General features: G+C 40.4%; 1 protein-coding gene across 1 annotated transcript in view; it reads left to right on the forward strand.

Annotated features, from left to right (window-relative positions):
- The window catches only part of ADAMTS12 (ADAM metallopeptidase with thrombospondin type 1 motif 12), a 163,625-nt gene that overhangs the window by 82,725 nt on the left and 59,451 nt on the right, over positions 1–21,449 (forward strand). Inside the window, exons 4-12 of the mRNA XM_062017960.1 lie at positions 3,666–3,862; positions 6,024–6,107; positions 7,500–7,624; positions 8,880–9,029; positions 11,278–11,421; positions 12,115–12,259; positions 15,260–15,352; positions 15,556–15,701; positions 16,507–16,676. Of these exons, the coding sequence (XP_061873944.1) occupies positions 3,666–3,862; positions 6,024–6,107; positions 7,500–7,624; positions 8,880–9,029; positions 11,278–11,421; positions 12,115–12,259; positions 15,260–15,352; positions 15,556–15,701; positions 16,507–16,676 (1,254 nt within the window). The remainder of the gene's footprint in view (positions 1–3,665; positions 3,863–6,023; positions 6,108–7,499; positions 7,625–8,879; positions 9,030–11,277; positions 11,422–12,114; positions 12,260–15,259; positions 15,353–15,555; positions 15,702–16,506; positions 16,677–21,449) is intronic.

The raw sequence follows: 21,449 nt of genomic DNA on the forward strand, positions 1-21,449 counted from the left end.
CAATACTCTGTTTCAACGGAGTTTATTGACCTTTTGATAAACTTACGCCAGAACTATAGTCTTTTTGTTAATACTTAAGACACATCTTAGAGAAAAGATAAAGTGACGGTTATAGGAAAAATCATAATGTAGCAAGTTCTGAACAGTGTGGGATTTATTAGTCTGGCATCCCTGGCATCATTCATACCTCCTGTCTGAAGATGCAGCATTTTTACTGTGAATAATATAAACTGGTAAAAATGAAAGAGCTCTTGTGCAAAGAGGAAGGAGATGAGGGTAGAAAGTGAGAACATAAATCAGTAGTACTATGTTGTGTCTTACAGCCTTAAGTCGTAGGATGCGTTTTCCTAATCTGTGAGTTTCCAGACCTTTTCACCTTCTTTATAAAGCTGTGTATGTATCTCCAAAGATGTTGAAAGACAGCTGTGTACATTTAGCACTTTGAGTCATATCTGCTCTTTAAGGGAGTTTTAAAAAGCAGAAGTCAACAAAGAACCATAATCTAGAAATATTTTGAGTGAATGACTTGTTCAAAGTGTGAAGAGGAACTTAAATGTTTATTGTAGTGAGACCATAATACTTCTTAAAGATTAGAAAACTCTCAATAGGGATTGACAACTTACAAATTCTTTAGTCACCTAATGAAAAATGAAATTGATTTGTTAAAAGAGAGAATATGAGTGTTCTTTCCTACACAGAGTCCATACAGCTTTAACCGATACTGAAGAAGTTTGTACAATACCGTTCTTTCATATGTAGTTGAGACTTACAGTTAACTTTCTTTCCTAATAGCTGAGAGGTAAGGGTCCTGTACGTCATCGAATGAGTCAAATAGGATTTGTAGGGTAGTTTCAGGGGACGTTTTTATTTTCCACTAAAAACAATTTGGATTTTAATTTTTAAAACCAATCCTTTTGCCAAAATTCATTAGTCATTTCTAGTAGAAGTTTGTGAAATGTCATCTACACCATTTCTTGTTCTGCAGTGATATGGCTGGATGTCACATATGATTTATGGAACATTCTTTGAGACTTGTTAGGCTGAATCAGAAAATTCTAATAAAAGGAAAGAGTTTTGTCTGCAGAATCCAATTTGTTACCTGGCATTAATTTTCACAACTAGAATATGTTCTGAGATTTTCTTGGTACATAGCCTCATGCTTAACTAGAACTTCCAAGTTTTCCCTAATGGTTGCTCACTGTTAAGTTTGTATGGCTTTAAATATTTTTATCTCCAGTGCTATCACCTATCTGGACAATAAACTCTTTGCTGCATGTGAATACAAAGCCTGACAGCTGGTGTGATGTTTTATTTGGCCATAAACAAATCACTTAACCATCACTCTGAACAGAATTGTTTTGTTCAAATATCTGTGAGGAAGGCTTTTCTCGGCACAAACCACTTAAAAATGTAGATACTGATTACAGTGCATCATGGAAAAAAGAGTGCTGAAAACCATACAAGTGTACAAAAGAGATTAATGAATGCAGCTCATAAATAGGCCCTTTTAGAGGTGACTGTTGCAATAGCTGAGCAAAGATTGAGGGATGCAGCAGGAGTGATGCTACAGCCTAGGCTTATGTGGTTAGGATAGAAGTTTATAGCAGTGATAGTCCATTTCCCTTCTCTTAAAGCAGAATTCCCAGAAACAAAGAAAGCCAAATAAGCCACCCACTTTCTTTTCTTTGTATTTCTTCACAAATTTAGTAATCACAAAGGAAATGTCTGTTCTTGGGCTCTTTATTCTGAATCTGTGGATGGTAAAAATTACAAGCTTACATGTTTATTAGAATTTATTTACACATTCATACTTCTCTTACATTCAGTTATTTTTCATGCTGTTTGCCTTGCCAGACAGGTAGAAAATCTTACGGTTCTTACTTGTTCACAAGCAGTACTTTCAGTATATTTTAAAATGTGAATACCCATTCATACAAAAAGGAATCTACTTACAACTGAGTTTATGTATGTATGCAGGTATGTACTTATTATATTCTAGGTCAATAATATAGGATACGTGGTATTCTGCATAGTGTATTAATTCAGCTTTGTACGTATCTTTTGAAAGGTAATCCAGGGAGACAGAGGTTTCCATCCAGTAGAATGAACCTGTATGGGGCAGGTCTGTAGTGCTTCTTGGTGGTGTGTACCCGGTACTGGCTTGAAATCCTGGTGCTGTGATGCAGTGCTAACTGGTCACAATGTGTGTCATCTAATGGAGCTGCTTTGTACTGAACACTTATGCTCAGTGTCTAAGTTCTAAATGTGTGATGTGGCTGTTGTACTTTAGATTATTAATATGCCATATTTTAATTTACACAAAGCATTATCAGTACCAGCGTTTCTTTCTCTAGACATCTTTCAGACTGATATCAGAGAAGTTTCTAAAAACTTGAGCATCCTGTGCACATGTACGGTACAACTAAGGTATTAATCACCTTTTATACTGAGATGTAGCATTCATATCGTTAATAGTCCAGTTGTGACACGTTTTGTAGATGCCACGATGCCTTCTGACTGCCCTTCAGTCTTCTAAAAGGCCAACAGCTTAGTCATGATGAACGTGTGATCTTGTGCTGGTGGGAATATGAGATTTAAGACCAGGCTGCTAGGTCATGCATTCTTGAAGGGAAGACAAGTGGTCTGGATAGCTGCTCCTCAACACTTCGTAGTTCTGGGAGGTGGAGCTAATGCTGGACGTCCTGTGACACACAGCAGTGGGGGTGATGCAGGAGAGACTGTAAGCACTTAAGGGCAGGAGCTGTCTTTCCGGCCTGTGAATGTGCACATTATGGAATAGGGATGTTCTCTTCTGTGAATGAGGTGTCAAAAGACTACTACTGTATCTGTAGTAGCAACAAGTGCTCCTATTTTCCTAGGACTTGGGGAATCCCAGCACTTCTTGGGTTAGAAATATGCCAAGCATTGCTGTCAAGCTGGCATCTCTCATTTCTTTTTCAGGCCAAAAGTCACCCCTGAGATGTTTACATCCCTGGTATTTCCTAGGTAACACAGTCAGCTGGTGTTTAAAACCAGAATGAGTGGAGAGTAATTAGCCCTGCTGAGTGCAGTGCAAGGTTGCCATCAACTCTGCAGAAGAAAGACTTCCTGAAAGGTGGAAGTGATGTTAGGTCCATCCGGCCGCCCACCTGGACAGTTCTCAGATGACACCTGCTGGTGAGGTGTCCCCGCACTGCAAGAATATTTTCCATCCACAAACCAGCCGTTCCTGGATGTGCCACAGCACTGGGCTTAGCCTGACATCGTGCTGGAAATATGAGCTGCCCATGGAGAAAGTGTGTCCCTAATGAACTGGTGGTGTTAGTAGAAATTTCTTGAAAATGGCATCTCTAATTCAGTTAGTTCTTTTAGCTTTGCTCTGTCTCTCCCCTTAAACCCTGGTGTCTGAGTAGGGATGATTTTTGGATGCACTTCTAGAGTCATAGTCAGAAATTTACTGGACAGGGTCCTTAGCAAGCTGTTGTCACTTTGGAGCTGGCTCTGCTGTGAGTCAAGTAGATGGCAGCCAGGAGTCTCTTCTGACCTATATCACCCTGCAATTTCACAATGCTACCATTCTGTCTGCAAGTGTAACAGCCAAAGACTTCAAACCAGGCTTTTGTCAAGTGAGATTTTCAAGTCAATGTTGCTTCTTGCTTTTCCAGATACCCACAGCTTTTTCAAACAGCAGCAGCGTCAAAGGGAGAGGTGGGAAGAAAACCGTATGGCAGTCAGAAGGGTTTCTCGACGCTCTGTGAGCAAGGAGCGATGGGTGGAGACGCTTGTGGTTGCAGACAGTAAGATGGTTGAATATCATGGAAGTGACCACGTGGAGTCCTATATCCTCACTATAATGAATATGGTATGTGCAGTATTTCCTTTTTTTATTTAAAATTTTGACTTGATTATGTTGCTGATCTCCTCAAAACAAGTCTGTCGTACTATTCACTGAGAGACATGTTATATCATTTGTATGCATCAGCTGAAACTCTCCATTTTAAAGCATTTTTTACCTTATGTTTTGCATAGACATAATTTTTCTTTGGCTTCTAATGGAGAAAAGTTTCATACCTACAAATGCTACTACTAGTTTTCTTTCTACTAAAAAACTGTGTCTCACCTGGAACCTGTTGTACATTGCTGATTTCAGATTGGTAGCTACAGCTAAATAAAGCAATATTACAGTTTAAAGCATATGGATTCTTTCCCATGTCTCTGGATGAGAATAGCACACAGCAAGAGCTAAAATATCGGTGTGTTACTAGTTTTATCACAAATCCCAACAGCACTGTATGAGCTATTAGGAAGAAAGTTAACTTTATCCCAGTTCAAACCAGTATAACTGCTTTCCAGATAAATATCTTGCCTATAACACAAAGTCCACATTGGGGGGCAGGAGGAAGCAAAGTTTAACTTCTAATGTTTTCCTATGTGGCAAGTTTCAAAATGTAAGTTGATCTGGGAGAAGCAATAGCACTTCATGAGAGTGCCTATGATTAATGTCTTCTTATATTATCTGTATCATAGTAGATATTGACCTTAGAGAGTCTGCTGAGGATGTCTTCTATGGTGTTATCATGGTACATGTGTAATATATGTGAAATTAATCACAGTGTAATTCTAGCCATGGTAACTGATCTGTCCTTTATACAGTGTGTTCCCAACTTTGCCCCAAGCAGTCTGAACTGAGGCAGTGAGCCAGATTAAACAGATAGAAAACTGATTTGGGCACGTGAGGTTTTACCTACACAAGGAAAATAGGTGGAATAAAACCCTGTCATGATCAGATTCAGGAACAAACAGGTCTTAACATTTTCACTGTGATTTGTACCTGAGATATGAGGGTTACTCACAATGATTCAATTTTCAATCCAGGACCTTGAAATAGACTTGTATCCAAATCAGACCTTTGTGAACACAATTTCCACTTTGTCTTGGTAATTTCTCCTTTAATTATCTTCTCTAAAATAATTTTGATCCAAACACAATCTATTTTGTTAATTCGTACTTCTTGTGATATATAGCATAGCTCTCATGGATAGGTTCTGACTATCTTTTCTTCTAATTCACTTTCCTTCTGCCTCCTAATTCTGTATTTGATGGTGTTTCTGACATTTCAGATTTTTGCTGAGTTCAGTTCTTGTACTTTTTTAATGTGGATCCTTTTTTTTTTACAGATTCATTATCTTTGCTTTTGTTCTTATGCTCTTCTGTGCTGTGAAAACAAAAGAGTATCTATCATTTAGCTGATTGCTCTTTGCCTAGTGCTGAATGGCTTTTGCTTTGTTGTGGCAGACGCTGATTTCTATCAAAGCTGAACGATTTGGTATGCTGGGCTTTTGGACCTCTTCATTGGTGTTACGTGACTAGATGTTGCATTCTTTTCTGTTCATATTTTTAAAAAACTTTAAAGTTCTTGATTGGGAAATAATCTTTTGTGCTTTTGCTCTTTCTCCTAGTAACTTTTGCCAAATCTTGTATCATTGCTTATTTGTCAAAGCTGCCTTTTGCAGTAGTTCTAATTTTTGTTTCAGTAAACTTTCAGTGAAGTGCATTGAGAATTTAAAAAGCAAAACAGCCTCACCCCAAGATGAATAGATGGCTTAAGGGATGATCTTATTAATGTTTACAAATATGTAAAGGGAGGATGGAGCCAGGCTGTTCTCTATGATGTCAAATGATAGGACAAGGGGCAATGAGTACAAGCTGGAACATAAGAGACTCCAAAGAAATGAAGAATTTCTTCACTGTGACGGTGAGGGAGCACTGGAACAGGCTGTCCAGATGAGTTGTTTAGTTTCCTTCTCTGGGGACGTTCAAAACCCACCTGGATAAGTTCCTGTGTGACCTGCTCTAGGTGGTCCAGGTCTGGCAGGGGGATTTGGACTAGATGGTCTTTCAAGGTCCCTTCCAAGCCCAGAGAATCTGTGGTTCACATTCTCATGTTTGGTATATTTTCTCTCTAAAGTCCTGTTCTGCTATAGAGGAATCAGTTAATCTCATACCTCCTGGCTCCGGCACAGGTCACGGGGTTGTTCCATGATCCAAGCATTGGCAATGCAATTCACATTGTGCTGGTTCGACTCATCCTCTTTGAGGAGGAGGAGGTAAGTTTTTTCTTTTTCTCAAACTGTCACTTACAAAACTTTGGAGTTCAATACATTGAGCTATGATTTTGGAGGGGAGGGTTTATTTGCTTAAAATAGTGTTCACTTTATTCTTTTATTAATCTTTCACCTGTCTATTTTTACAATAAATGCTGCCCTGGATAGCAAAGTATTTAAACTTCAGGTATTATTGCATAAAATTGCCAAGGGAAATGTAATTCAACAGGCAAATTAAGAATGGCAAAATGGAATCTCTCTGGTGTCAAAAGGATATGCAATACCAAGGAAGAGTAGACAGGAAACAGAGATTGTGTTTTGTCACTTGGAGTATAATTACCTGGCATAGCCTGAAATGTGTAATAAAGTGTAATGCTAGAATATTCGCAGGTCTCTGAAACTGACTGCAGAAACACATTGAGGGGATTTTTCAATGTTTTGTGATTTATAACCACAAACTGAACAGTCTCAATTCTATTGAAAGTAGTGAATCAAGCCACGGGGCCAGGCTATGTCTTCTGAAATAATTATTAGGGTAGAGTCTGTCCTTACAGCCCCCAGTGTTAGGATATGTGGGCCAAAACCTGTAGTTTGCATCTTAACAGAATAATTAAGACCTAAAGTCCATAGTGACTTCCAATTATGTTTACTTGATACGTTTCTGTGACTATTTTGATAATAAACCACAGATTCTTCTGCAGTTGAGCATGGCAAGGTTAGAAGAAGCAGTGTTGGATATGTTGCAAAATTTTAAGTTACTCAGAAATTACTATCTGGTAACCGTCATTGGATCCTTTGTAAAAAGTTTACTTTGTTTAAACAGAGTAAACTGAGAAAAGATACAATGAGTGCCCAGGATCAAAAATGAGCAAAAATATTTTTTAACTAATTTATTTTGCATAATTTGTATTTCAGAAGAAATGTCAATAATTGCATGTATACTATATAATAATAAGAAGAAACATCTATGTGTGTATTGTTTTTCTCTGGAATTGAAAATGCTGTGCAAGAAATACACCCATATTCCTCAAGTGTGTTCTCATAATATTGAGTGACAGACTTGAGCATGAGGTCACACGTCTATAGAAGAAAATCTGATTTTAAGTTTCGAATCAGTGTTGGATATTATGAAGTTCACTTACCAAAAAATGTGTACAATTCTGCATTTAATTTTTCATTTAGCTGCACCAGTTAGAAAAAACGTCAGCATTTTAACTTAACATTTAGTATGTTAAAGAGATACATGTCATTGCTCTTCTTGATGTCTCTAGCTTTAGGCAAAGCCATAATCAACTGTATTTCAGAGATTACCCAGCTTCACAGCTAAAATCATAAACATGTTCATGCTAAGCAATGTGGTCTTTATGATATTTTTTTTCCTTCATTTCTCATTAGCAAGGCTTGAAGATAGTTCACCACGCTGATAAGACACTAGCCAGCTTTTGCAAATGGCAGAAGAGTGTCAATCCGAAGAGTGACATCAACCCTACACACCATGATGTGGCTGTCCTTCTAACCAGGTATAACAACAGTTCTGCATCTGTGGCTGTGGTTTTTCGGTGCTGATATTTTTTTCATAGGCTCACACCGTCATTTAGTTCATCCAACACAGAACTCAGTGAAGTGTTATGATAAAGATGTACTGTCTGAGAAAGACAATGTTAACGCAAGAATAACCTACTGTGAGTGTATCTGACACAAACAGGCATAGAACAGGAGCTGTATTACAAAAACATTTAGATGTGCTGTGCCTTCTAAAGGGATGGTTGTTCATTTGTTTTCAAAGTACATATAACCCTCTACATATGCATGTGCATGTTTTATCACAGACGAAACTTGGTCAGGAAATTGAGATCTGTATGTCCCATGGGATTAGCAATTTGCAGAGCTCATGTCATGTTCCTCAGTTGATCCTGTGTCATTTTGTGCTCAGTTCTTCTTTGAGGCAATATACCAAAACAAAGTAGCAACTGCATAATCACAAATCCTAAAGTAATACGCAAGTGATGCTCAGAATGGAAGAGTATTTTGCAAATAGTGCCATTTATTTTTAAGCTTTAAGGTGTGTGATTTTTAAATATTATTTCTGTATGTAAGGAGATATGAAATGTTTTTTTATGTGTGAGCAAGGGAGGCACAGAAAACTTAAAGCTGATGCCTGACATTACACAGGCAGTTTGTGTCAAGGCATGAAACAGAACTTCTGCAGGTCAGTAAAAATTGATCCAGTCTGCACACAGGTGAGATAAAAGATTGGGTCAAAGGTCTGCAAAAAAACTCCTATGTGAAAGTCTGTCATGAAAAAATACCTGAACAAAAAAACCCAACAACCAAGCGGTGCATTAAAGAAGAGAGTCAACAAATCCTAAAACAGGAATGAGAGGAAGAAAGTCATATAATGATCCATGGTTTGTCTCTCCAAATAAACAAGCCTCAAACAGTTCACTTAAATGAAGCTGACAAATGATGAGTTTAATAAACCATACCTCAAAATGCTTTCAGAGCTGGAGGTCTTAAAACTTTCCTGGATGAGTTGACAATAAAAATATGTATTTAGGCACTACAGCAATATAAATATTGTGTACAAGTTATAGCAGTTGATATGACAGTAGCAGAACAAGGGCGTGTTGTTGTGGCATATATGTTTATAAAAATATTAACACTATGCTCTGCTTAAAATGTTACATTATAATATGGAGACTTACACCCAATATAAGTGACACTGTACAGTTGGTCTTAAGCTGTTTTCATGGTGCATCTCTTTTGTGGTTCTAGAAAGGACATTTGTGCTGGCATGAATCGTCCATGTGAAACCTTAGGTTTGTCTCATCTGTCAGGCATGTGTCAACCTCACAGAAGCTGTAACATCAATGAAGATTCTGGCCTTCCACTGGCTTTCACTATTGCTCATGAGCTTGGACACAGGTATAGTTGAAAGTGAAGGGGAACATAGCTGAGTTTAATATATTATATGTATGTTAGTGCTCAAACTGCCAGACAGAAATAAAATAAGCATTTAGTTAATGTCTCTGTTATTAAAATCAAAACTCCATTTGTTTGGAGGTTTTTCTCTAAGCAAAGGAATAAGAAAGACATTCTTAGGCCTTTGTGCTTTCCTTATATTTACAACTATTCAGTCTGCCTCTTTTAGCAGAGTCTGCTAGGACAGTATATCAGGACAAAATAATTAACTACAAAGAAGCATGATATAATCATGCTATTTTTTCCAAAGATATAGTGAATTACCATGCAGTTCCTTTAAGTGATCTCCAAATCAGTCAAAATCATTTTGATAAAACGTGCCTGTTTCATTATATCAAGGTATTTCAATATTGCAGATTAGCTTGGAACTTTTTCTAATGCAAGAAGTCAGGCTTCAGAGAAATATCAAATCTCTATTCTCCTTTCCGACGAACAAATAAAGTAGCTTTGGGACATTCAGTAGCTAGTATCTTCTGTATATTAATATTGCTATTGTGGATACACCTAGGTCAAGTCAACTAAAGTTCCTGGGCATTTCATTTTGGACATAGCTAAACTTTTTTATGATTGGGTGTTTTTGCTTGAACTAGATTTCTCAGTATTTTAACATTTCTGAGGGTGTTTTGGTTAATTAGTTAGCTTATTAAACTCACCTAAAAAAATTTTTTTTAATCTGTTTTGACACTGGGCTGCTTTCCTCAGGGCAGAGCATTGTCTCACAGATACTCTGGTTTGGCAATAGTGCCTGCACTTTCAAGCAGGACTGTGTTGCTTGGCTAGATGGTACATTCCTTGCTTTATCTACGATCACATTAGTTTTGTGGTGCACCCAGCCACCAACCAGGTAGAAGTCTGTGTTTCCTGATGGCATATTATATTAATAATAATAAAGAAATAATTTAAAAAATTATTCTATATAAATATTACTCAAGTGTTGATCCTGTTACCCATTAATTGTTGTTTCTGTTTTCAACCTCTGAATTTTGAGGAAGGAAATAGTATAAGTAAATAACGCTGACACTGTTACAATTGGATAAACAGATAAACAAAAAGTGAGAAGAAAGCCGTGCACCCTTTCTTAGGTGAATGCCAAGAGTCAACTCTACTCTCTCCCATACTGTCCCTCTAGATGTTTTGCAGCCTCTTCTGTTAACAGACCCTGTTCATCGAAGAGAGCATGTCAGTTAGGGAACAAACCTGCTTTTATGTCTCAGACCCATTACTGGAGTTGATTCTGACTGAAATCGTCTCTGCCGTTGGAACATTAGGTTCGTGGTACAATTGCTGTCTCCAGAAATAAATCTTAAGTGGTTTGAACTCATTTTGATCCATGACTGAATCATGGCCTGAGTCACTTTTCACACGAGGGCTTACACACATTCATATGTTGACATTGTAGTGTCAATATCTCCATATATTAATATCTTTGTACATTATTATTTCAGATGAGATGACATAGAGACACATAGGTTTAGTTAATTGAATCCAGCACAAAATTTTTATGTTTATGAATTTTCAAGCTGTTGAAAAAAGGAAATTCGTAATAAGTCAGAGAAGCTGCAGAGAACCGTGTTGGGAAACCTTGCTGTGGAGATCTATTTGTAAAGCACAGATTGAGAAAGGTAAAAGGAAGAAGGAGTGGAGATTGGAGGCAACTTCACTGAACATTCAGTAGTTTTGAAAACAGTATCTCTCTTTCAGTTTATGAAAAGAGATTTTAAAAGAAACAAGCAATAGAGGTGTAGACATAAGAGAGTGTAAGACAATGTAACAAAGCTTGATCTTAGTTAAAGTAGTACAATTGTGAGGTAACTGGGATCTAAGAGGTAGGAAGAGCTCTTAGCTTTAGCAACTTTAACAGAACGTTGAGATTTAAACTCTCACTCCCGGCCCAACTGTGCAATAATATTTTGACTCCCTTAAAAATAGCCCTAATATAGTCTCTGAAAGACTGCTCTTTATTTTGTGCAGAACAATATTGCTGTACATAACAGACACATTTGAAAGCCTGTTGGAGTGTAGATTTTTGTAGATTTTGGGTCAGATCATCTATATTTATTTTAGCAAACAGTTAACTACAGCTCACCAGGGGAGGAGGCATCCTTTATGTCTGTTTAAGCACAATGGAATCTGTAGGTAGGTCTTATGGTACTACCAGCTGGAATTATTAGATGTTGTTTTTTATTTCCAGTTTTGGTATCCAGCATGATGGAAAAGAGAATGACTGTGAGCCTGCTGGAAAGCGCCCATATATTATGTCCCGGCAGCTGCAGTATGATCCTACCCCACTCACCTGGTCACAGTGCAGCAAGGAATACATCACACGTTTCCTAGAGTGAGTGATCAGCATGTATCTTTTCCCTGAAACTAGTATAATGGTATATGAGATGCTTATGTGGAGTTTAAAATAAATCCTGTATTTCTATATTACTATTTTGTATTTTGTAATGTGCTTGAGTTAAATCCCATGGAGAGTGTAACCCAAGCTGATTGCTCACTTAGTATTTGAAGAAGGCTCCATTATATTCTTGTTTTCTGGAAATGAACTCAACTCTTGTCATATTGGCTCAGGTTTGCTGCAACCTGCAGCTTTTTGCAGTTTTCAGGAAGAAAGAAGCCTTTCTATCAAGGACTCTGATGAAACATCATATACCTTGCCTTTGGTCACAATGACATCTGCTTGACTTCAATGACTTGTTCAAATTCATTATGTTCTTTTTAAGAATAGCAATATGGTACAACTTTAACCAGAGGCTGTGGAGTGCTCTGAGCCCACTCTGCAAACTGTAATGACCTTGTGGTATTTCCCCCTTGACAAGCTCTGTCTTGCCTTTGTGAACTCCCTGTTACTAAATGGAATGCTATTTGTTAGCCACACTTCATCATGTCTCAGCTGGAATCTGAAAATATTACCTTTAAAGGCCATATACAAAATTACAACTAAGAATCAGATATTCAAAAACCTGTATAGAAGTGACAAGGAATGGTGGCTGTAGAGTGTTTTTGATATGAAATTTCTGTCTTATAGCCGTGGGTGGGGATTCTGTCTGGATGATGTACCCCAAAAAGAAGTTCTGAAGTCCCCAATTATTGCTCCAGGAGTGATTTATGATGTGCATCACCAGTGTCAGCTTCAATATGGTTCCAATGCCACTTTCTGTGAAGATGTGGATGTAAGTGCTCTGTGTTTTTTCTCATTCTCTTAATGAGAACCTAAGCTTCTTTAACAATGTGGAAGTACAGTCAATGAATCTCAGTTGCAAACTACAATGCAACTTGCCTCAGCGCTAGATATGCAGTACAGGCACCACCTAACACTTTTAATTCTGCTCTGCAGATTCTGGAAATGAGCTGTTGCGCTGTTTGCCTTATGTTTTGTGAGGTCTTCGCTCATTCTGGCCCCACATATATTTTTAAATGCCTGTCCTTCAGCAGTGGAGTCAATTTAGATTTATACTACTGATCTTAGGTAAATCATCAATGCAGCTTAAATCCCATTTTAAAAGATACTTCAAGTGTATGGTTTTCCACTGACCAAATCTTTATGGGAATGAACCTTTAGCTCCAGGAAGAGTTTTTCTGAAGAAATCAGGGTTGTGCTCTCTTCCCATATGTCCTGGTTCTTCACACTCTTGATGGTCTAACTACGTAAAGGAATTTTCAGTCTGTGTACCTCAAAGAATCTCTATTTTCCTATCAAACAACAAATTTTTATGAGGAAATGAGTAATTTGCGAAGTACTCTGGGATCTGTCTCATAGCACAGCAAAACTGTTGTGTGGAGATACAAGGGAGCAGTATTGTCACAGCAGTACAACTCTCTGCAAGAACTAGGAGCCCCTGCAGAGTAACAAGTTTTGTTACCTTAGATGCAATAGAGTGGTATTTTAGCTGTATCTGACATGTTCAGAGCTGTTTGGCTCTGTACAATGTTTTTCTACATAGAGCAGTTCAAAAGCAGTGGTTTCAAATGCTAGTCTAGCTAAGTGATCAGTAATTTTTTCTGTATTTTGGGCAGTCACGTGCAGCAGACATTGCAGATAGCATCCGGCTTGCTTGCCCTGTTAAACACAGCTGTGGCAGTAGTGGCATTATGACCATCAGCAGTGCTGAAGTGGTTTTTAGGCAAGGTATCATGCATAACTGTGGGTTGAGATCTGCTGATGTTAACTCTTTATTCCATTTGGATAATTGTGTGTATCCTCATCTACCCTTCTATTAGGGGGATTATTTCTGATTAATCTTCTCAGCCTTAATAGATAACATGATTACCAACATTGAACTGCAACTACTGAATCTGAAACAGGTATTGAAAGATTGCTTTCATTTCCTGCTGCTCCAGTTTCCTCAGTTAATATAATTTGTCTGTTGGTACAGATAGAAAATTATAGTGCCATTTTGCAGTATTGATTCATTCTATCTCTCCTTGGGTTTGAACTTAGTATGCCTTTACATTCAACATCTCCTGATTAAACAATTTTACAGCATGACATATGTCAGAAAATTAATTGGTATCATCTTATTTTGCATTTTACTGGAAGGCCTGTGTTTTGCAGGTAGCTGCACTGGCAAGGGAAAGGAATTGTGAATAGAATAGTCTATCTGGCATGTTGAATGATCAGTATAGTCATTTTGTCTAAGAGGTTTGGTTGTTCATTGCCTTTCCACTGTTTACTTAACATTCACTCACTGACCAGACCACATTTGTTCTTTTACTTTTAACGTCTGATTGAATTCAATCCACAGATTGTTTTTGAAAGAAGAACCTGCATTTAGCTGAAGATGACCTAGAGTTCAGTGATTATGCTTAGCTAAGACTGAGGTTTCCAATTCATATAGTGGTTTCCATTAACCATTTAGGTAGTAAGTTCTTTAAGCATCTTGTGAAGTATATAAACATCGTCCTCTTAATACAGAAAAGAGATGCAAATTACAGATTAAGGGGAAGTAAATATAAAGCAACTCTCACAACAGACTGTGCCCAAGTGTAGCTGTTTGAAATATGAGCAGGCCAGAAGCCAGCAGCCAAGCTTTGCATTTCACCTTCGGCCAAGTGTTGCTAGTAGCTTGTTGGGACTGGAATTTTGCAAGTGCCCTGTTTCTCTGTTGGCTTCCAAATCTTACATGTTGCTTGCCCTGAGAATCACAGCAGGAGTTGCTAGTGGAATCCTTCTTACTGATTTCTTTCTCTAATGATACTTAACAGCTATGCCTTCTGCACAGGTAGATGCTGCAGGCTCTGTTCTGCTGAGCTCTGCAGTTGCAAACGGCCTTAGCCAAGATATGGCCCAGACACACAAAGCTTTTGTTTGTTGTTCCAGTTGGGAGTGCACAGACTCTCTGACACACCTGGTTTCTCCAACTTGGAAGTGGTCTTCCACACAAAGCCCTGCTCATTCAGGAGTTCCCAGGCACACTGGGCTCTTGTGTGTCAGCCAAAAGAGGCACAGATGTGCATGCCAACTGAGGAGGGAGGAACAGGCCTTGATGGCTGTCCTCACTCTCTAATTATGAGTGAAGAGGACTTGTTACAAGGTAGCTGTAATGTTTCTTGCCCTGCTAACTGTTGAGTCTCAGGCATTTCTACCCTTTCTGTGGAACTGATCTCTGAGTAATGACTTACAGGTGTTCACTTTTGGGACCCCCATGAATATTAACCTGACTGTTGTAGTTGAAGACCTGGCATTGTTTTTACTTACCTGACTGGCTTCTCTAACTTTTTCACTGTATGTTTTCAGTCAGACAGCAGTGAAAAATTGACCATTGTTTTAATTAATAGTCATCAAATGAAAATAATGCAAACTCTGTTCACTTTCACTATAAGCTGTGGTGCCTGAACTTGGCAAGCCATTTTTTCTGTGTGTAGATGGGAGCTGAGCAGCCAATGAGGATAATATTTGAATTCACATTGTTCAGGTAATTCACTTAATGGAAAGTGTCCATTCACCATTTTGTATTTGCCAAATAGTCCCTCCTTGAACACTAATGAGGAGTACCTAAATTTGGACCCATGGTGGGTCCTAATGTGGAAAACCCTGGATATCTGCCTCTGGGAGTACAGCATTTATAAGGCTTTGTAAAATGGATGTGCAGAACTGTGGGAGACTTTTTGAAAATCTTGGCCATAGGAGTTCAGCTGTGCTTTGGACTGCTGCAGTTTTCTTTCTCTTCCAGAACCTTTGCCAAACACTCTGGTGCTCAGTGAAAGGCTCCTGCCGCTCCAAATTGGATGCAGCTGCTGATGGAACTCGGTGTGGAGAAAACAAGGTGACTTTGAGCTGTGCTGCCTGCAAAAGGGAAAAAGAGTGTCTACCATTGTTCAGCATGAAGGAGGGACATTCTGTGACATCTCCATTTACATTTCCACTGAAGTTTTCAACCTTCAGGAACTGAAATAACAAATAATTCACAATAACATTTTCCTGTGATAATGATCTTAAGACTATTTATCCTTTCTCTTTTCTCTTCAGTGGTGCTTCTCTGGTGAGTGCATTACAGTAGGCAAGACTCCCGAGGCAATCCATGGAGGATGGGGTGTTTGGTCATCCTGGTCCCATTGCACAAGGACCTGTGGGGCAGGAGTTCAGAGTGCAGAGAGACCATGCGATAACCCAGAGTAAGCTGACTGCACAATCTATTCTTACCTTTTATTCACAATCTCTGAAGTACTTTGGACATTGGAAACTCTTTTGTATGAGACTTTTATCAGCAGGTGCCATAGGAAGACAAGACACTGGACACCTCTCCTTCTCAGTTAAGTATGAAGTTTGGTTGGCTCACCTTTTACAATCATTATCATATTCTTTACCTTCTGTACAGCCTATTTCTACACAAAGTGAAAAAAAAAATCCTGTTATTTAGCATTCAGACCTTGCAGAAATAATAGAAATATTGCTTTAATTATACTGCCATGAATAAATAAAGGTCCTCAAACACTGGGTAGGAACTAGCTAGCAATCTGTTCCTGAGGGAAATCAAGCATTCACCTATCATGTTTTATTTTAGTCATCAGCTTTGTTTGAGCTTCAGATGGATTGGTTGATAGGTACAGGATATGAAAGGCAAGAATTTTCTAATACATATCTGTGTTTGTGACGACTCTACATCTCATTTTCAGAAATCGCTAGGAGGATGCCTAGCAGCAAAAATGACTTGGCTTTTCTGGAAGAACTCTCAGTCATTCTGGAAAACACAATATTTTGAGGGAGTTGATTTGATAAGATAATTTGTTGTGAGCTCATCTGAATAATGTAACAAGGACGTCTTTGGGATCTAGGGTTTGTCTATATCTCTGTGCCCCATACTGGCACATTTTGATTGAGATCAACCTTGTTATGTGGTTGGAACCTGAGATGCATTGCTCTTTCAAAACTAGTTTTTACTCAGAATCTCATGTCCCAATCTCGATGCTCCTTTTCTAGACCACAGTTTGGAGGAGACTACTGCACTGGAGAGAGGAAGCGCTATCGCATGTGCAACATTAGCCCCTGTCACAAAGGCTTGCCAACCTTCCGTCAGATGCAGTGCAGTGAATTCGATACAGTTCCCTACCAGAACGAATTCTACCACTGGGTTCCTGTTTATAATACAGGTATGAGGCTGCACATTTTTTAGTGTCTCAAATAAAAAGTAAAATTTACAGATCTATGAGAAACCTTCAGGAAGGCAAGAAGCCACTGAACTTTGTCTTTTAGTTAACTGGAGAGAAAAATCTGATATGCCTGCATATGCAAGTGTGCCTTGGTTTATACACAGAGTGGTTCTCCTCTACACATAGATGTTTCTGCAGGGCACTGGTGATAATGTCTGTGACTATAACTAACCAAGTTCCCATAAAGATATGTTCTTGAAGACATGTCTACACTGTTTGGGATAAACCTAAACCATCTTTTCCAGTGTCAACCACAGAACAAGAAGTACAGTAGCACAGTGTAGAGCTACATGTTTGGGTCTTCAGGCACCACTGCATCCAATAAGCAGAGCTCTTGTGTTGCACAAATGTGACTTTTACTACTTCCAAACTCAAATCTGAGTGGTAAGTATACCTGGCACCACACTGAGGAAGTAATCACAGAATCACAGACTGATGTGGGTTGGAAGGGAGCTCCCTGCTCAAGCAGGTCCGCCTAGGTCAGGTCACACAGGAATGTGTACAGGTGGGTCTTGAAGACCTCCAAGGAAGGAGACTCCACACCCTCCCTGGGCAGCCTGTGCCAGGGCTCCCTAACAGAGGGTTACTGTGTTGTTGCTAAAAAACAGTACCTCAACAGGTTAAGTAATATATTTTTAATAAAAAAAACAATTGGGGAAGTGAAGCTCAACATTCAACTTTCTACTTCATTTGCTTTTAGTACTTTTCAGCATGTTTGTTGTATTTTCACAGTTACTGGCAGTTTTTAATAGGTTGCCTAAATTTCAGCTACTGTTTCAATTAACACTCTATAGAACATGAACCTGGAGCAGACAGGAAAGTTTCCAGTGAAAGAAAATGTGGTTGATCAAAAAACACTTTTTTAGAAGGACTCCCAGTAAAACAAATGATGATAAATGGTAACAGCCTAAGGTTTAATCCAAAGTCAAACACAAAGACGTATTTTCTGCAGTTGCCTGTCACTGAGATTGGGATTCTGGTCCTCTCTGTTACTCTTGTGTACCAATGCAGGGTACAGCCTTGGTTCTGTTCACATCCTCTCTAGGACAGTGTTCCCAAACTGGTAGTTTTCCTGTGCATAAGTTCTGCTTTTAAAGGGCATTAAAAGTCATGAATCAAAAGCTTCCTGTGCACTGGAAGACAGGCCTACAGTGTGTCCATGCTGTATTTCAAATAAAGCTGACGAGTGCTTTGCAGATAAACCATTTCTCTTTAAAATACTACATTGTTAAGCCTGATATATTTCATCTAGAGCGTCCTGAGTTTCAATGACGTGTTGCAAAATCTTTCAAATACTAAGGAAGTGGTTTTTTCTGACACTTAAAATGCCTTTTCACTAATTTCAACTGTTTTCTTAGCAACTCAAGTTTCATTATGTCTTCCCCATTATCTGTGAGGTCCTTAATGTTTGCAGCTTAACTCTTGCATTCTAGCTGCTAAACTCCTACCCTACAAAAATCTTCAGATAGGCATGCTGTCTTGGGAGCAATTATCTAAGCAGGGGGTTGGCCAAATCCTGTGTTAATCCTTCATGTTACAACGTCCTTGTATGACAGAGAGTGGGTGGCTGTCATGGGCACACTGCTTCCAGTTTTATCCAGCCAATGTTACTGCACTGAAATGCATCAGAGTTTTCCTCTCATCTCGTTTTTAAATTTTCTTCACCTCCGACTAGTTGCTAAAGGTGTCCTGGGTAAAATAACTTCAAATATAGTCATGAAACAGTTCTCTCTTTGTGAGATGGGAGCAGTTTGAGGCTTTCTTGAGTTTGTCCTAGTGTGGTGATTTAGCCCTGGCTGGGTGCCAGATGACCACCAAGCTGTAATATCACTCCTCCTCCTAAACTGGACATGGGAGAGAGAAATACAATGAGAGGTTTGTGAGTCTAGGTAAGGACAGGGATATCCCTCAGCAATTAGCATCACAGACTAAAAAGACTCAGATTGGGGAGAAATGGTTTGATTTATTAATGAACAATCAGAACAGAGCAGGGAAAATGATAAAACCAAATCTTAAAACACCTCCCCCCACCCCTCCCTCTTACCAGGACTCTCCTTCCCCTCCAGCAGCACAGGGGATGGGGATGGAGGTTGCAGTCAGTTCATTACAGATGGACTTTGCCTCTGCTGTTTCTTGGGGGAGGCCTCATCACACTTCCCACTGCTACACTGTGGGATCTCTCCCACAGGAAGTAATCCACCCTGAACATCTCGAACACGGGTCCTTCCATGGGCCAAAGTTCCTCACGAACTTCTCCAGCATGGGGCCTGTCACAGGGGCAGCTCCTCACACCCTGCCCCAACGTGGGTCATTCCACTGGGAGAACAGTCCTTCAAGTACCAATTGCTCCACCCTGAGTCCCTCAAGGGATCACGAGTCCTGACAGCAAACCTGCTCTGGCATGGGCTCCTCTCTCCCCACAGACTCCCAGGTCCTGCCAGGAACTTGCTCCAGGGTGAGCTTCCCACAGTGTCACAGCCTCCTTCAGGCATCCACCCTCTCCAGCCTGGTGTCCTCCATGGGCTGTGGTTGGATCTCTGCTCCCTGGGGCCTCACCGTGTTCACCATATGTACACCAACCTTTTTAAGTGTACAGCTGCTTTCCTTCCTTTTCACCAGAGGCTGTGCTGGCTGCCATTAAGTGGGATGTCATCGGCTTGAGAGCTGTGCAGAGAGGAACCTCATGAGGTTCAACCAGGACAAGTAGAGAGTCCTGCATCTGGGAAGGAACAACCCCATGCACCAGCACAAGCTGGGGATTGACCTGCTGGAGAGCAGCTCTGCAGAGAGAGACCTGGGAGTCCTGGTTGATAATAAGCTACCCATGAGCCAGCAATGTGCCCTCATGGGCAAGAAGGCCAATGGCATCCTGGGATGAATCAAGAAGAGTGTGGCCAGCAGGTCAAGGGAGGTTCTTTTTCCCCCTCTACTCTGCCCTGGGTGAATCCTCATCTGGAGTCCTGTGTCCTCAACTCAAAGAGAGACAGAATTTCTGGAGAGAGTCCAGCGCAGGGCCACCAAGATGATCAGGGGACTGGAACATCTTTCTTATGAGGAAAGGCTGTGGGAACTGGGGCTATTTAGTCTGGAGAAGAGGAGATTGAGGGGGAATCTTAATAATATTTACAAATATCTAAATGGCGGGTGTCAGGAGGTTGAGGCATCGCTTTTTTTTGATGGTATCTAGCAACAGGACAAGGGGTAATGGAACACAAAAAGTTCCATTTAAACACAAGAAAAAGCTATTTTACTGTGAGGGTTACGGAGCCCTGGCACAGGCTGCCCAAGGAGGGTGTGGAGTCTCCTTCCTTGGAGGTCTTCAAGACCCACCTATGAACACATTCCTATGCAACCTGATCTAGGTGGACCTGCTTCTGCAGGGGAGTTGGACTAGATGATCTCTAAAGGTCTCTTCCAACCCCTACCATTCTATGATTTTCCCTTTGACTGTTGCCGTTGGATGACTGCCAGGTGCTCACAAAAGTCCTCACAAAAGTCCACTTTCCTCAGCTGGGCTGGGGAGAGAAAATGTAATGAAAAGCTTATAGGGTGAGATAAAGACAGAGAGAAGTCATTCACTGATCATCATCATGGGTGAAACAGACAACTTTGGGAAAATAAATTTTATTTATTACCAGTGAAATCAGAGTAGGGCAATGAAAAACAAAACCAAATCTTAAAACACCTACCCCTCACCCCTCCCTTCTTCACAGGCTCAACTTTACTCCTGATTTCTCTGCCTTCTGCCCCTAGATGGTGCAGGAGGATGGGAACTGGGGGCTTGCTTGGTTCATCACACATTGGCTCTGCTGCCCCGTCACAGGGAGGACTCCTCACGTTGTTCCCCTGCTCCAGCGTGGGTTCCCTCCCACAGCTGAAAGTCCTCTATGAATTTTTCCGATGTCAATCCTTCCCACAGGCTGCAGTTCTTCACAGATTGCTCCTTATGAGGTTTCAAGTCCTGACAGCAAACCTGCTCCAATGTGGGCTTCTCACTCCACAGGTCTAGAGGTCCTGCTGCTCCCGAGCTCGCTCCCAAGCTCACTCCGCAGGTCCAGAGCTGCTCCGGCCTGGGCTTCCCATGGGGTCACAGCCTCCTTCAGGCATCCACTCACTCCAGTATGGGGTCTTTCTCTGACTGCAGGTGGGTCTCTGCTCACCTGTGGCCTTCATGGCTGCAGGGGCAGGGCCTCACCATGGGCTGCACCATGGGCTGTGGGAGTAAACCCTGCCCCAGTGCCTGGAGCAGCTCCTCCCTTCCTTCTTCCCTGACCTTGGTGTCTGCAGGGCTGTTTCTCTCACATATTCTAACCCCTTCCATCTGCAATTGCTCTTGCACAGGTACTTTTCCCCCCTTCTTAAATGTGTTACCCCAGAGGCACAAGCACTGTCGCTGATGGGCTCGGCCTTGGCTAGCAGGCAGCCCACCTTGGAGCCAGCTGGCATTGGCCCTGTTGGACATGGGGGAAGCTTCTGGAAGTTTTTGACAGAGTCCACCTCTGTAGCCTCCCTGCTACTGAAACCTTGCCACACAAACTCAATACTCCTAGTGTTTTATTGTGGGATGTTTAAAGTCCTCTTGTGCTGCATATGAGATATAAGGGGAAAAGAAGATAATCATGAAGCTTTCCCAAACCCTGAGTACACATAACAATTTTTGTGTGGAAGTGTCTATTTGAGGAGATGAAATGCTGACCTAGACATTTTGTGACA

Source organism: Colius striatus, chromosome Z (assembly GCF_028858725.1).
Source record: "Colius striatus isolate bColStr4 chromosome Z, bColStr4.1.hap1, whole genome shotgun sequence".
Lineage (NCBI taxonomy): Eukaryota > Metazoa > Chordata > Aves > Coliiformes > Coliidae > Colius > Colius striatus.